Here is a 16,091-nt window from a genome sequence, read left to right on the forward strand (position 1 = left end):
GCAGCAACGGGGAACGTGTGGGAGGGGAGTTTTGTTTTTTCTTTTCTATTTATCTACTTTAGAGGAGCTGCACAGGGGACTATGGACTACATAAGGCGATATCTATTTAAGTGGGGACTACACAGGGGGATATCTATTAAAGGGGGTACTACACAGGGGACCATGGACTCCACAGGGGCCCGTCTACTAAGGGGGACTGCACAGAGGGTCATCTACTAAAGGGGGACTACACAAGGGGCCATGGGCTACACAGAGAGCCATCTACTAAAGGGGGGACTACACAGGGAGCTATCTACTATAGGGGGACCTACACAGTGGCCATCTATTATAGGGGCTGTACCAAAGGCCATCTAATATAGGGAACCTACACATTGGGCCTTCCACTAAAGGGGGACCTACACGGGGGGCCATCTAATATAGGGGAATCTACACATCTACTGAAGGGGGAACTACACAGGAAGCCATCTATTATAGGGGCTGCACCAAAGGTTATCAATTATAGGGGACCTACACAGGGGGACATCTATTATAGTGGACCTACACAGGGGTCCATCTATTATAGGGGGACCTACAAAGGGGGGCATTTATTATAGGGGACCTACACAGGGGGCCATCTATTATAGGGGTTGCACCAAAGGCCATCTATTATAGGGGACCTACACAGGGGAGCATATATTATAGGGGGACCTACACAGGGGAGCATATATTATAGGGGACCTACACAGGGGGCCATCTATTATAGGGGATCTACACGGGGGGGGGCATCTATTATAGGGGACCTACACAGGGGGCCATCTATTATAGGGGGATCTACACAGGGGGGGGGGCATCTACTATAGGGGACCTACACAAGGGCCATCTACTATATAAAGAATGCACAGAGGGCACACTAATGTGGGCTAGCTCATCATTCTAGGGTCCCGCGTCAGTGTGCCTGTGTACAACCAAAATGTTACTTTAAGAGAACACCATAAACCTCCACCTTTAGATCTATGAGTTGTAAAAGAAATACGATTCTGCTCTATTCCCTTACCCATCGTGGTTGGCTGCCATCAATATAGGGGGCATTGTAACTACTACTACTGCTGCCATCTATCATCCATTGTGACTGCTACAGGTATAGGGCACACTTTGGCACTAATATTGTGGGCATTGCAGCTGGCACTGATATATAATCCCCATGGCTCACACTGATATATGGGGCCTATAGAAGTGCACACTTATGGAGGCATTGCCATGTGTGATTCCAGCCTGATGTCTTTTTGTAAAAGGATTCAACTATGATATGACAGGAGGAGAACGCCAGTCCTATAAGAGCATGTAAACTGTGACTATATTAGTAAGGATAGAACTGTGTGAGAGGGGCAGCGTCATGAAGTAGGGGAGATATAGAGCCATAAACCCAGTAAGATGTAGAGAATCAGCAGCAGGAGAGAAGCGTGCTAAGGATTGTCCACCAAAAACACACCTGCTCTCTCCAGAAACAGCGCCATACTTCTTTACAGGTTATGTGTGATATTGCAGCTTAGCCCCATTTACTTAAATGGAGCTGCAAAGCAGTACCAAACAGAACCAGTGGACAGGAGTGGTGCTGTTTCTTGAAGAAGGCAAACCCAGACAAATTGTATGCACCTGCATACTTACAGTGTAACCCTTTGCATCCAGTACCCAGGGCGCATGACCTTACACCCCCTACCAAGCTTTATTCCTGTGAAAGTTGATCCATTATAGGTTTGGATCACTTACCACCTATACGAACAACCACCTGACGTGCAATGATCAATAATAGGTAATAAAACCATAAGAGATGTCTTTTCGAATGCAAACTTTTATTGGGAATGAAATACATTACAAAGTCTATGTGAAAATCATGTCTCTGTGGGGCGCACAGATTATACAGGGAATTAAAGTATCTAAAGTTGATGGTAGGTTGCTGGATTAAGAGGACTCTGCTTTTTCACATGCACAAGATGTGTGTGCTTCAGCAAGTTCTACGATATCTTCAGACTTGTCCAGTCCTACTTGTCCTTCACTCAGTTCCAGAGTAGCTTCTAAAGGGACAAATACCAGAATAAGTTCAAAATGGCCGCCAATTTAACCAAGTAACTTATGTCTTCATTGCTTGACAATAGGGTACTGAAATACTTAGGTTACACTCACCATGAGGCAGGCAGTGGAAAGCTGTAGCTACTTTGGCGGTCTTAAGTGGGGAACATTCCTTTCTGCATTTTAGTACGGGATGAGTTGAATAACACTTGGCTTTTTCACCATCGATTTCCTTCTCAATTTTCACAAGAGAATGTTGAACATTGCAACCTTGAAAGAAGATACAGCATGTCTTAGACCAGGGACGAGGAACCCTCCCAGCTGTTGCAAAATTACATTTCCCATCATGCCTGGACAGCCGAAGCTGGAGGGCTAAGGGATCCCCATCACAGTCATAGATCACATTCTTGGTCTATGTTGGAACAATATTAGAGCTACTTAAAAGACACAAGCAGAGTTTCTTCAGTTACCTTTGGAGCAGGAATGGACTGGAAGAATCCAAGAATGAATATGGCTCAGTTCATCCTTTGCCACGGATTCATCTGGTCTACGGTACTCTTGTACTGTCTCGTCATCATTGCGACCACATAAACCACCAGTCTTGCCCTTCATTTCAACAGTGGGCATCACCTGCCGAAGCAGAACATTGGGTCAGTTCATTCCATGAACCGATCTGAACTTGTAATCTAATATAGTTTGAATTAGTTTGAGACCCTTTTGAATCTTCATGATGGATCTTAAAAAAAGACCCCCCCCTGTTTGATTTATTTACTTATTTTTGGGTGATTTCACACATGGATGTTGTTGCGTTAATCACTAGGACCCAGAATTCTGCCACAGTACCTGAACATTTATGCCATCGTAGTTGAGCCTCTCAATGCCAAATTCTGGTGCCATGAGGGTCAAGCCATGTTCTGCCTTCATGATCTCCACAACTGGCTCTAAAAGACCAAAATAGTTTAAGGTATGGTATATGTTCCCAATACCATCAGCTCCTGCTACGCGGTTAAATCATGCATAGACACCTACCGGCAAATGATCTGTATGGAAGTTGGCTTTCTAACAGTGGAACGTTATTCATAGTTATCTCTGGAGATCCAGATTTATAGGACATGGTGATATCACTAAATGAGAAGTTATAAATGATAAATTATTAAAATATTATGGATTACATACAACAATTACACCCAAGAGGGCATCAACCATTATAGATTGAAAATTCAAAATTTTTGAATTGTAGTCAAATTTTTTGTGTTTTTTTTTAATGAGGTTATCTGAACTTTTCATACTCACTATTGGCCAACTTTAACGTTAACGTCTTTCTTATCTGGAGTTTCTGCTGATTTCTTCATCATCACCAGGAATTTCATTTCATCACTACGATCATGGGCCAGGACGTGGTAGCAGTTTTCAGGTATGTCGTAAGCAAGCTCAATGCCATTAAAGGTTGTAAGGCGGTCTTCATTCACCTTACATTCACCTGTAAAAGTTCGACCAATATGAGTTAATATGGGAAACAGTAGAGATTTTATTCTTTTGAACATTGTGTATCATCAAACCTTGCAAAGACTCCAGGAACCTCTTGGGAGCTTCAGCAAAGATGTTCCAGGTGAGAGCTTGTGAGATTTCACTTTGTGAAACGTGTCGAACTGGGATTGGAATTGGTAAATTGAGAGCTCTGTAGTACAATGTCAACTGTAAGAAAGAAATCACATATATATATTATTATCATCATAACATAAAATAATCCAATGCAACTTCAGTAAATGTCCCTCTTTACCCTTGGTAGCTGGAATACAACATTGGCGGTTCTTGCAGAACTTAGGGACATGGTGAGTTTTGCTTGACGTTGAGAACTTCTCTTGTATCTCTCAGAGACTCCTAACAAGTATGCAACTCCAGGGATATAGTCTGCAACGCTAATACAGATATTGACTTGTTAATCTTTGATATGTCGCAAGACAACCTACTGAGACTTCTAGAAATTATAACCTTATAACACGTTACAAGACGGTGATAAAAAAAAACGTACTGTGAGACAGCAGACTTCAGTTTGGACGGGATTTTGGGCCAGTTTACAGTGACCTTTACTGCAGGTTGGGTACCCAAGTGACCGGTTTGAGCTTTGCCTGTGATCTTGTAATCTTGACATTTTGGTCCCCATTTCAGGCTGGCCTGGAGTAGTTAAAATATTGGTGTGGTCAATAGAATGGACTTGTACAGTTTAGAGAACATCATTTTCTTAGGAAATTCTCAAAGAAAGAAAGAGTCCCTCTGTCCAGGATGAACATCTCTCTCACTCTGGAGGACTTGTCCCGTCCTGTGTAATACCTCATTACCCCTGTGGTGGCGCTGCAGAGAATCTAAACACCTACTGCCAGGTTTCCCCCTCCAGATTACAGCTGATTTTTGGAGTTTTTTTGTATGATCAGTTTAGGGACCATCTAAGAACCAGGAATTGTATAAAGGGGAGAGCCCCTTTATAATGTTCATCCATCACAGACAACGGCTTACCTGAGCTACATGGGAGCTCGCAACTGCTGCATTGAAACAGGCTCTCCAGCTGCTTTCTTTAGCGATATCAACAACGTAGGCCTGGAGACAAGGTTTGTAGCTAAAATAGTCTTCATAGACGATTAACTGATATCCCTGACGAGAGTTGTCATTTCTGATGGCGCGAACAGTGATGACCAATACTGGGGGCTTGTTGTCACCCAAAAATTTACCCTGGAAGCAGAAATAACCAGTTATAGTTATGCTCAGTATATAAGATGAGAGTCGGGGTTCAGCATATACCAACAACATCTACCTGGTGAGTGGGCCTAAGAGCACTGCTGCTGCTGGAGGATGCGGAGCTTGAGGATGAAGAGTAAGCATGTTGCTTGCTGCCGGTCTATAAGAAATAATGGCTCATATCAGGATATCACATCATATCCAATCCCAATATATCATCCAGGGCCGGACTGGCCATCTAGCACTTTGGGCAAATGCCAGATGGGCCGGTACCCTCTGTGGGCTGGTCTTGTCTTCCTTCTGGCACGATGATTCCCTTGCCCTACCGTAGGGGGAAGGAGTTACCAGGCCAGGAGGAAGACAGATCGACTTGGACTGTCCAGCACTCCAGGGCCGTCCCAGGAATCCAGGACATCCTTCCCGGATTCCCCGGCGAGCACCCCCCACAGCAAGTGGGCCTGTGTGCTCTGATATGGCAGAACTGAGTATGAGTCCCAGTCCAGCCCTGCTATCATCTCTTATATGAAGTGTAAACATTAAAAATGGTGGTTTTAAGAAAAGTTGAATCTTACTCTTTGTGCCCGTACTGGTCTGAAGGGAAGGTTATAAAACTGATCCTGTATATGAGAATAACACGAATGTATTAATGGACAGATACATAACATACAGTCACATCATATTCTCAAGTAGATATCACATACCCTGGAGGCCTGGCTGCTGCTGCTGCTGCTACTGCTGCTGCTCCTTCTTCCAGCTTGGTTCTGGTGTTGCTGTCCGTTTTCATGTTGCTGTCGTCTGTTTTTGCTGTTCCACCTAGAGCTGCTGCTACTGCTACTACTGCTGCTGCTGCTGCGACTACTGCTGCTTCTGAAGCTGCTGCTGCTACTGCTGCTGTTGGCATTACCACCCTTTCCTCTCCTGCTGTTTCTGCTACTACGGCTGCTGCTACTACTGCTGCTGGAACTGCTGCTGCTGCTGCTGCTAGAACCGGCTCTCTTATTATTATTGCCTGGGCTTGTATGAGCTCCCCCATGTCCTTGTGCATGGCCTTGCCTGTTGCTGCTGCTGCTGCTACTGCTAGAACTGCTGGAACTTTGCTGCTGATGACCAGGTTGCCTGTTTCTAGATCTTCGGCCAGCTTCTTCTGATGAAGAAGATGAAGAAGAAGATGAAGAGGAAGAAGAAGAGCTGGATGATAATTGACGAGCCATCTCAACCTCTGTACCATCTTCGGCTATATGTTTATTCTTTTTGTTCTTCTGCGGCCTCCTGTTATGTTTGGCCAGACTCTCATTTGTTGCCTGTAGGAAGGAAAGAGAATAAGATTTACCGAACAACTATTCTATTATATGCATGGAAATCAACGTAACTGGTGTTAAAGGACACCTACCGCAATGTACTCCTCAATGCCAAGGATGGTCTTAAGTCTCTTATGGACCTCAGATTCTTCAAGGTGTTCACCTTCTTTCTCCTCTACGTCCACCAGGGCAATTACCTTTGAGGCTGCCTTAGGTCCGGCTGTTGCCTCAATTTGGATCTTCTCAATAGCAGCATCAGTGTGAGCTGTAAATATACATATGTCAACTTGGAAGATCTAGACTGAAGATGATAAGAAGCTAACGGTTCTGTCCAAAGACCTCACTAACCTGGTGCTATTGTTAACCTGGCCTCATGATCTCCCACCACTTGATAGAACAATGAATGACGGCGTGCTGCAGCACTGCGAGACTTATAGCCAAGGCACCCTTGGATAGGAATGCCGGAGACTTTAATGCAGGATTTGAACTTAGCGGCAGATGGACTATGCACTTTTGCAAGACCCATGTATTTCTTGTTTCCAGTTTCTGAGGAGGCCTCCTCCTAAAAAGAAGATGAAGAGATTGCACACACCCTGAACCATGAAAACATGCTTCTTCTTCGGCACTATAGAAATGATCAGGCGTTACCATCATACTGGCTCCTTCACCCGAAGTCCTGCCTGTAGCCTCAAAGTGTTTCTTGTAGATGTTTTGGCTGACTGCCTCTGGCACAAGCAGCGTCTTCTTAACAGCATCTGGCTCTTCAATATTTCTTGAGACGGCATATGTTCGTGCACTACAAAAAGGTGTAAGACAAGCTTCATTTTTGTCATTACCTTGGACCCAACAAAATTTCTTTTTTGACATTGGGGGAACACTTGGCAACTTAGGAAGTCACTAGATGTTACTAACTCTTACTAATATTGGCTCATGAAATTGTGACGCTCAAAATATACCTTAGCTGAAGTAAGTCATCCTCTTGTTGACAGGGTGGTGCCTCAAATTTGAAGTTCTTTTCCTTTAGATCCAAGTGTGCTGTAAACTTTGCTGGGATGTTGGCGAGGGCCTTGCCATGAAATTCAATTCCGCTCTGGATCAAGGGGGTGTTGATTCCCATGGTTGATACGAAATGAACTAACGCGCTGTGGTTATAACAGAGAAGGGGAGAGACACCATTGGATGGGACATCGAACCAGATCAACAACAGTCACTGGATTGATCTTTACATGAGTGAGATCTCACCTGGGGTTAACATCTGCATTGAATTGCAATTGAGATTCTAGCAGCTGGGAGACACTGAAATCGGGCGTGTAGGATGGGGTCATCTTCACGTCAACTGCAGTAAGGAATAAATTATTTTGTCAAGGCACCAATTATATGGTTATAAGGAAAATAAAACTTTTTTCACATATACGTACTGTTCACTGGGGCGTTGGCTACAGTAGTAGCGGACCAACTGAATTCCATTGGTAACCCAACAATGGTTGGGGTGATGTAACGAGCTTCAAATGGCACAATTGCCTGGGCGTATTGTCCAACCAGTCCATTCAAAAGCTTGTTAATGGCGTACTTGACTGTAGCATGTCTATCTGCTGGTTCATACAATGCCTGCAATAATCCAATTAAATGAAAAGCCACATGACATATGGACCACAAAACATAGCCACGTTGTAAGTTTAGAAGTTCATCTTACCCGGGTGACTGTTTGAATAGTCTCTTTGTTGATGTTATTGAAGGATAATTCTTGGCCAAAGACCTTGACGTATCCAGACAGAAGTGGAGTCTGAGATGGTTGAGACTTGTATCCCCTTAGCTGCCAAGGAAAGTAAAGTTAGAGCATCCATTACAGACACGAACATGTGAACAATACAATATTGGTGAGGTAAAACGCCCACCATTTTCAGAATTTCGCTGATCTTCTTCCTCATTGGGAAATCACGGAACTGTGTGTTTCTCCTTCTCAGGATCTGTTCAATGCCTTCTGCTCTGACACCAACCTGTGGAAAATAACAACATAACGGAACATTGGTGGTCATTGATGACCAATGGTTGATGGAAAGGTTATTTTATGAAGGAACAAACTAAAGGGGTTGTGTCTTCACAATCGGCTATTTGCCCCCAGGTTAACTTCTTGGAACCCCAGGGAATCCATGGGTGGACATGTATTTCCCCTGCTGGGGCCATTGTAGAGGAGATGTAGTAACACATTCATATCAGTGGGAGTCTGTGTAACACAATGATGAATGAGTCTGCCACCCATCAGTGGAGTGGCTCTCCAACCTAGCTTACATAGAGAAGTCCTGAGTGGTAAACCACTCTATATGACCTAACATTTCGTGATGGTATTATGTTCTATTAATATAGTTATGATTTGTATAGGTCTTTTCCTTCTCTTGATTCTTCTTACCTCTAGAACATCACTCTCCACTCCACCCAAATACGCTCTGATTTTGGCCAAAAGGAACACGGGGAACATGGTGTTGGGGCTGTTCATGATGTACAATTTAGCTGCGGCTCCGTTCATCATAGAGTCTATGACATGTAGTAAAATGTTAGCATAATAAAGTAATGGTCCATAAATCAATAAATAAGTAAACCTTCTATAGACTCACATTTGAATCCATCCAAACGGATGACTTTGCTGTATTGGTAGCCCAGATTGTCAATGTTTGGGTTAAACAGTTTCAGAGCAACATTGCAAGAAGCAGCCCTGGATGTGAAAAAGGAAGACGCTTTTTTATTGACTAATTCACTATTGAACAGTATAAGTGGCGATACTTTATGTAATGGAGTCATCTATTGTTGTCTTACTGATGACTGTATTTCTCTTCTCGAGTCACTATAGTCAGAAACTATCCTATCGTCACTTCGTTACTCTATATGTGCGCTTAGTACTTACAGGGACTCTAGTTGTGGTACTCTGCTTTTGGCCAAAGCTTTTAGTTGAGAGTAGACAAAACTGGCAAGCTGAAGGTTAGCCTTGCTCTCTCTCACGGCCACATTGGCGATATTGGAAACCATGGCAAGGTTGGGTTTAGTCTCAAACAAGGCCAAAGCTGCAACCATTCTCACTTCGGTCCGAGCATCGCGGTTCATGTAGACTTGCAGTAAGATGTCTTTAACCTAAAAAGGAACATGCCAGTTGAGTTATTACCAGAGAATGACCTAAAAATGTATAAAGTAATAATCCAAGAGTTATGGAAGGTTATCTTACTCTACGGGGGTCCTTCTTAGCAATATTCCTCAAAGCCATGATGGCATCAACCTTAATCCTGACTGGAAGTTGAGCAGCATTGGAAGAAAATCTTGGCAAGAATTTCTGAATACGTTTGATGCTTTCGGACTGACCAGCATTACCCAGGGCTTTCAATGCCAGAGCCATGTCTTCTTGATGGAGCTTGCTGAGGGCTTCAGCTGCCAAATCTTGGATAGGCTGCAAAAGTAAAAATATAAAAAATAAGCATACTACCAACAAATTTATCAACCCAGTAACACTTGTCATATATTTTAGAAAACTAAAAACCCTTATAGATTTATAGGATGGTCCCCATTGGTCAGTGATGGCGCTGGTCCTTATGTTTGGTCACTTCTACTAGGTAGGGAACCCAATGATACTACCATAGGTTGTCCACCTTCCCATGTAAACCATACTTAAAAATGGCCTCCTTTGCACATCGACCTTCAAAAGGAACAATCAGTCGTAGCAAATGGCGTTGGCCCGGTCATTCCAGGCATATGCCGAAATAACTCACCTCCAGGGCTGATTCGGGGCAAGAACTCAACCGGTCGCAGTATTTCTTCACTAATGAACCATATCCAAGGATTGCGGCTTTGTACGATTCTTGGTCTTTCTGAACTTTGGATTCTTTGATGATGGACTACAACAAGAGAAGATGTATCTTTATGTAACTATGAACTGAAAGTACAGTCAGCGGAGTCCTATAAAAGGGATATCAGGTATTTTGGTAAGTACATACTGCAGCAATGGACAATGCCTGTTGGCTGCCTCTGGTAAAGTGCAATGCGTAGGTGAGCAGTCTGCGAGCTTCGGCATTTGTCAGTTCTCCATTGTGAATAACCTGGTGCGCTACTTTCAGGCAATCTGCTGTTCCAGTCATAGGAAGAGCTTGGAGGATCCATGGTCTGGAGAAACAACATATATTAGTCAATGGCCGTTTTCTCAAGTATGACATTAAGTCTTAGCTATTTAGTGTTTTATATTACTAATATATAAAAATTCCAACCTGTGCTTTGGCTTCTCAGCAAACTGCTTCCAAATGGTCTGTATGATGTCAGGGGTGGCGTGGCGCATAAGCTGAACCAGCTGAATGAACTTCAAAGAGACGTCCTTATGGATTGCTTGTTGGTTGTTCTGTACCAAGTGCTGAACAATTTCGACAATCTGATGGAAGAAATAAAACAATTGTGGAAATCGTTTTTTACCCCTAATGTTTTTTTAATTGATAGACTGTTAAGTCGATGAATGAAGTTTGGGGCAGTTGCCACGTAGAGATGGAGGCTGCTCCATTTATATATATATATATATATATATATATATATATATATATATATATATGTGTGTGTGTGTGCACCCTTTTCGTACCTGTGCCTCGAGGCTCTTGGTCTTGATTAGGAAAAGTGGATTTTGGTAGATTTCATCTGCAAAGTTGTAACGGAGATTTCCGCGGTTCTGAAGTTGAAGCTGAGGGGGACTCTGTTGGCTGCTCTTGGATCCGGCCCAGGTAAGAATTTGCCTGAGATATGAAAAAAAACAAAGTTGAAATTTAGGTAAATCCATAAAATATTGTTCACTTCCCCAATTTATATAAATATATAATAAGGCCTTACTTGGATTCCATGACAGCCCCACCGTTACGTTCTTGGAATGGAGAGAAATGGATCATCTGCTCTGAGGTCACTTGGGTGATGATAGTATTGTGTCCACTCAACTTCATCTTATAGGTGTAAGTGGCAGCATTACGGATGTTCCTGTGGGCCTACATGCCATACATATAGAAAAACACAATAAGTAGATGACAATAAGGAGTATTGGAGGATTATTGCGGAAATAGAATAAGGACCATACCCTCTGGCAGATGATACAATCTTCCATAAAGGCGGTTCCGACACTCTTGGATACTTTGTCTTCGCAACTATTGTAATCAGTGGACTTGACTACAACCAGCTGGTTTCCTTTCTTCTGTTCTTGGATGACATATGTTGTGTGGCAAACACCACCGCAGCTCAACTACGAAAAATAAATATATAGTACTCAATACTCAGAAAAAGAAAGTAGACATTTATTCCAATAGAATGCACGACCTCTAACCTCTTGCAGGTCGTAGACATTCTGGCTCTTCTTGATGTTGACATTGAACATGCTGACTATTCCTTTGATCAAGTTGGCCACGGTTTCGGGAGCTTCTTTAGTAACGAAGATGTCTCCAATTCTTCCATTGTGGTACTCAAACTTGATGGGTTTGGTGAGATGCTCGGCAACCGTCTGGGTCAGCTTGGAGGAGCGAGTGAATGGGTCTTTGGGCCACGCACCGTTAATTTCTTTAATGTTCAGAGACTGGACCTAAAAAAGTAGAAAAAATGGGAATTACACCTTCTTCACCTACTAAGTATAATCCAGTGGTCACCAACCATAGCTCGGAGGTCACTGGCCCAAGTCATCAGTACTAGAAATTGGTAAGTAATTGCCATCATTGTAGATTCCAACTGAAAGTCTATAAAGGAGTCTATAAAATACATTGGGTGACTTAAAGGGATTGTTCACCAAAAAATGTTTTCTTTCAAATCAACTGGTGCCGGACATTTGTAATTTGTTTCTATTAAGAAAATCTCAAGTCTTCCTATTATTATCAACTACTGTATGTCCTGCAGGAATTGGTGTATTTTTTCCAATCTGGAGAGCAGGAGAGGTTATTTATGCTACTGCTCTGGACAGTTCCTGACATGGACAGAGGTGGCAGCAGAGAGCACTGTGTCAGACTGGACAGAATACACAACTTCCTGCAGGATATACAGCAGCTGATAAGTACTGGAAGACTCAAGATTTCTTGATATAAGTAAAATACAGATCTCTGGCACTTTCTGACACCAGTTGATTTTAAAGTAAAAAAAAAAGTTTGGCAAACAACCCCTTTAAATTCATGTCTAGTTGTATTATTTTTTCCCATAGTTTAAAATCTAAACCTTATGCCCTATGCCCAATATCCTATAAGGCCCAGTGGATGAAACACTTTATATACCTTCAATAGGAATATCCTCTGGGAATAGGGACTGATCTCAAGCTTGCAGGCAATATTCATTCCAGCTCGGACAAATTCATTTTCTGGAAGACCGGTCATGACAAAGGCCTCATAGTCATAGACAGTGATTTTGTTCTGGCTGAACGAAGGATCTGAAACAGGACAAGACATGAGTTATGGGTAAGATTTACATTTTAACCCATTGTATTTGTGTACATGAGATGTTTAGTGAGTGAGTGACAGCCATCCATTATTAGACTGAAGGGGACCCATCACTGCTGCAGGGGTGGTCCCAGCGCTGCGGCCAGTCCTGTTAGCTTAAAGGGAATGTGTTATAAGAAAATGACAGGAAGCTGAGACTTCCTGTTGTGTCTGTGGTGATAAGAGAAGGCTGCTGTAAAGTGATCTGTACAGCATTACAGCGTCATGTGTCACCAGTAGATAGAGGAGACAATAACTGCTCCCTGTGGAATGACCTCTTCACAGGTCACAGAGCGTGCTCAGTAATGTCTTACATTTATCTCAAGGGGACAGAGTCTGTCTATTGTTCTCTATGTCCATGAGTCTTGCTGTAAAGCATATCACTAAATGCTGTTAAAAACAGCTCAGGCAAGAGGGCCAAGCCCATAGCAATGTACAAAAAAATAAATTACAGTTAGAAAAGAGAAACAGATGACAATAAAAAAACAATATTTTGTATGTGATTCTAATCAGTAAAAGAAGTTTTAGGTGACACATTCCCTTTAAATAGGGGGTGCACTGTAGTGTCATACAGTGAAGAAGTCCCAGTACTACACCAGCATTGCATCCCCTTCAGTATCCCAATCTCAAAGGTTGCACTCCGTTGATCCTAATGTGATGGCATATCCTAGTGATATGAGATAGGAATACCCCCTTTTCCCCTTCAGCGCCACCACAGAACAAATTAGGTACTGCACCCACATAGACCTAAAGTATACACAGAACATGGGCACCACACAATACTAATGGCATTCATTGTGTTATTCTTACCTAAATAGGCATTGTCTGCGCCTGGTGGGGAAAAAGAGACAATATATTATTACAGTATATAGTATAAGTGTGTGTTTATACAGTATTATATTATTATTATATAGTATAAGTGTGTGTGTATATAGTATTATATTATTATATAGTATAAGTGTGTGTGTATAGTATTATTATATTATATATTATATGTGTGTTTATACAGTTTTATAATATGGTATATTATACTTTTAAATAGTATATATGTGTGTATACAGTATTATATTATTATATAGTATAAGTGTGTGTGTATACAGTGTTATATTATTATATAGTGTACATGTGTGTGTGTATATAGTATTAAAATATATAGTATAAGTTTGTGTGTTTATATAGTATTATATTATTATATACTATATGTGTGTTTATACAGTTTTATTATATGGTATATTATACTTTTATATAGTATATATGTGTGTGTATATGGTATTATATTATTATATAATATATGTGTATGTATACAGTATTATATTATATAGTATAATTGTGTATGTAGCATTATATTAGTATAAATAAAATATTATACAGTATTAAATTATATAAGACAGACAGATAGATAGATAGATAGATAGATAGATAGATAGGTAGGAGATAGATAGATAGATAGATAGATAGATAGATAGATAGATAGATAGGAGATAAATAGATAGATAGGAGATAGATAGATAGATAGATAGATAGATAGATAGATAAATAGATAGGAGATAGATAGATAGATAGATAGATAGATAGGAGATAGATAGATAGATAGATAGATAGGAGATAGATAGATAGATAGGAGATAAATAGATAGCAATCACTCACCCGCTAGTGCGAGCACTAGTGCTAGGATGATTCCCCTCATGATGATGGTGAATGTCTGACCAAGAAGAGTGCAGCATATTTATAGCAATCCCTGGGCAGACGTCACCCGTTGGACACATCACCGCTGGCACCGATACCGCCTCCTTATCAGCTTTGGCCCGGGAAACTCTTCCATCAATCATTAAATTTTTAACCAAAAAATGGTAATAATTTTATATAATTTAGGAATAAGTAGTAATCCACATATTACACCACACATATATATCAGGATCTGGGGATAGTATATTATAGTATGTTATAGTAGATCTATGATTTGTATCGTTTATTTTATGCACTTTGCCGTATAGTTACTTGTTGTAGACAAGGTCCAGGTTATGTTAACTTTGGCTCGGTCAGCGTGACCTGTTTTTGGTCAAATTAACTCCGCAGAGTCATCAGATGAATCCCTAACTGATGGGTGGAAGGTTTCTATGTGATTTGGGGGTCCGTGGCTCCGTGGGGTTCTCAGTATGACCCCCCAAGAGCATTCAGTGAGAGAGGTCTTGTACAGTACATTATTATTTTGGTGCAGGTGACGTGTCCTGAGGTGATGGATGCAGAGCCCTAACATGAAGCTCCTGGGCCCCGACCTGCCGTGTACCTCACAGATGTCTACCTACGTGGTGCAGGGGCTTTTGGGACCCCTGAGACACCAGGGTCGGGGGGGGACTGCTATCACCACACCCCTGGATACATCTGTCACTAGATACTGACTGTGTAGCCATGAGCCATGTTTGTAGATAATGTAGAAAACTGACTTGGGTTAAAAAAAAAAAAAAAAAAAAAAAAAGTCCCCTTGGAAGGGCTTTTATTAAAAGTAGAACAGTTCATTTCATTTTTCAGACAAATTCGAGCTGAAATCTGGTTGGTTGCTATGGTAACTGCCCCACTTTGACTTTGGTTTTGAGTCATCTCATACAATTAACAGAGTCCATTTTGGCCTCAAGGACTGAAGACGTCTGTGACTGACAGCATTCCCCCGTCAGTCAGTCACATTCCCCCGTCAGTCAGTAGCATTCCCCCGTCAGTCAGTAGCATTACCCCGTCAGTCAGTCACATTCCCCCGTCAGTCAGTAGCATTCCCCCGTCAGTCAGTAGCATTCCTCTGTCAGTCAGTAGCATTCCCCCGTCAGTCAGTCACATTCCCCCGTCAGTCAGTCACATTCCCCCGTCAGTCAGTAGCATTCCCCCGTCAGTCAGTCACATTCTCCCGTCAGTGAGTAGCATTCCCCCGTCAGTCAGTAGCATTCCTCTGTCAGTCAGTAGCATTCCCCCGTCAGTCAGTCGCATTCCCCCGTCAGTCAGATTCCCCCGTCAGTCAGTCGCATTCCCCCGTCAGTCAGTAGCAAATCCCCATAGAAAACCTCTCCTGCTCTAGACAGTTCCTGACATGGACAGAGGTGGCAGCAGAGAGCCCTGTGTCAGACTGGAGAGAATACACCACTTCCTGCATGGGAATGCACTCGGCATTGCTCCTCCTATTAACCTATTCACCCACCCCTCCTAATAAAGACACGAGACAACTTTATTTCAACTTGTGGAATTGATTTTATTTGTTTAAGATTTCTATACATATAACTCATTACTGTTATTTTCATCTCTCAAAAATAATAAACATTATAATAACTTATAGCACCCAGATAAGCGGTAAACATGTCCACCCCCAACGGAGGGCGACATCCCCCAAAATGCCGGCTATTAAGCCGAGCATACCGCAAACGGGGCCGTGGCCCATTCCACAAGCGCCTGTAAACCTAAATTGAAAATATGGAGTCCCACGTCCGAGAGATGTACTCCGTCAGCACGATATATGCCAGGGACAAACCCCTCCAGATCCAAATGGCGGTAAGTCAAACCCCTAATGGACGGG

At 42.2% G+C, this 16,091-nt stretch overlaps 1 protein-coding gene across 1 annotated transcript in view; it reads right to left on the reverse strand.

Annotated features, from left to right (window-relative positions):
• LOC138800113 (uncharacterized) overlaps nucleotides 1–14,295 on the reverse strand; it is a 46,851-nt gene extending 32,556 nt beyond the window's left edge. The window contains exons 1-35 of the mRNA XM_069981922.1: nucleotides 14,183–14,295; nucleotides 13,346–13,366; nucleotides 12,335–12,486; nucleotides 11,407–11,658; nucleotides 11,164–11,325; nucleotides 10,926–11,074; nucleotides 10,681–10,831; nucleotides 10,322–10,479; nucleotides 10,055–10,220; nucleotides 9,830–9,955; nucleotides 9,292–9,510; nucleotides 8,977–9,200; nucleotides 8,690–8,787; nucleotides 8,485–8,609; nucleotides 7,973–8,074; nucleotides 7,771–7,890; nucleotides 7,496–7,685; nucleotides 7,320–7,413; nucleotides 7,034–7,219; nucleotides 6,726–6,873; nucleotides 6,426–6,639; nucleotides 6,170–6,342; nucleotides 5,481–6,080; nucleotides 5,352–5,396; nucleotides 4,856–4,939; nucleotides 4,561–4,773; nucleotides 4,079–4,221; nucleotides 3,827–3,965; nucleotides 3,606–3,741; nucleotides 3,340–3,526; nucleotides 3,076–3,170; nucleotides 2,890–2,987; nucleotides 2,517–2,676; nucleotides 2,161–2,316; nucleotides 1,949–2,051 (exon numbers count right to left, since the gene is read on the reverse strand). Coding sequence (XP_069838023.1) covers nucleotides 1,949–2,051; nucleotides 2,161–2,316; nucleotides 2,517–2,676; nucleotides 2,890–2,987; nucleotides 3,076–3,170; nucleotides 3,340–3,526; nucleotides 3,606–3,741; nucleotides 3,827–3,965; nucleotides 4,079–4,221; nucleotides 4,561–4,773; nucleotides 4,856–4,939; nucleotides 5,352–5,396; nucleotides 5,481–6,080; nucleotides 6,170–6,342; nucleotides 6,426–6,639; nucleotides 6,726–6,873; nucleotides 7,034–7,219; nucleotides 7,320–7,413; nucleotides 7,496–7,685; nucleotides 7,771–7,890; nucleotides 7,973–8,074; nucleotides 8,485–8,609; nucleotides 8,690–8,787; nucleotides 8,977–9,200; nucleotides 9,292–9,510; nucleotides 9,830–9,955; nucleotides 10,055–10,220; nucleotides 10,322–10,479; nucleotides 10,681–10,831; nucleotides 10,926–11,074; nucleotides 11,164–11,325; nucleotides 11,407–11,658; nucleotides 12,335–12,486; nucleotides 13,346–13,366; nucleotides 14,183–14,222 — 5,429 coding nt within the window. The 5' untranslated portion in view covers nucleotides 14,223–14,295. The remainder of the gene's footprint in view (nucleotides 1–1,948; nucleotides 2,052–2,160; nucleotides 2,317–2,516; nucleotides 2,677–2,889; nucleotides 2,988–3,075; nucleotides 3,171–3,339; nucleotides 3,527–3,605; nucleotides 3,742–3,826; nucleotides 3,966–4,078; nucleotides 4,222–4,560; nucleotides 4,774–4,855; nucleotides 4,940–5,351; nucleotides 5,397–5,480; nucleotides 6,081–6,169; nucleotides 6,343–6,425; nucleotides 6,640–6,725; nucleotides 6,874–7,033; nucleotides 7,220–7,319; nucleotides 7,414–7,495; nucleotides 7,686–7,770; nucleotides 7,891–7,972; nucleotides 8,075–8,484; nucleotides 8,610–8,689; nucleotides 8,788–8,976; nucleotides 9,201–9,291; nucleotides 9,511–9,829; nucleotides 9,956–10,054; nucleotides 10,221–10,321; nucleotides 10,480–10,680; nucleotides 10,832–10,925; nucleotides 11,075–11,163; nucleotides 11,326–11,406; nucleotides 11,659–12,334; nucleotides 12,487–13,345; nucleotides 13,367–14,182) is intronic.
• Nucleotides 14,296–16,091: the final 1,796 nt, after the last annotated feature.

The sequence above is a fragment of the Dendropsophus ebraccatus genome, chromosome 8 (genome assembly GCF_027789765.1).
Source record: "Dendropsophus ebraccatus isolate aDenEbr1 chromosome 8, aDenEbr1.pat, whole genome shotgun sequence".
Taxonomy (NCBI): Eukaryota; Metazoa; Chordata; class Amphibia; order Anura; family Hylidae; genus Dendropsophus; species Dendropsophus ebraccatus.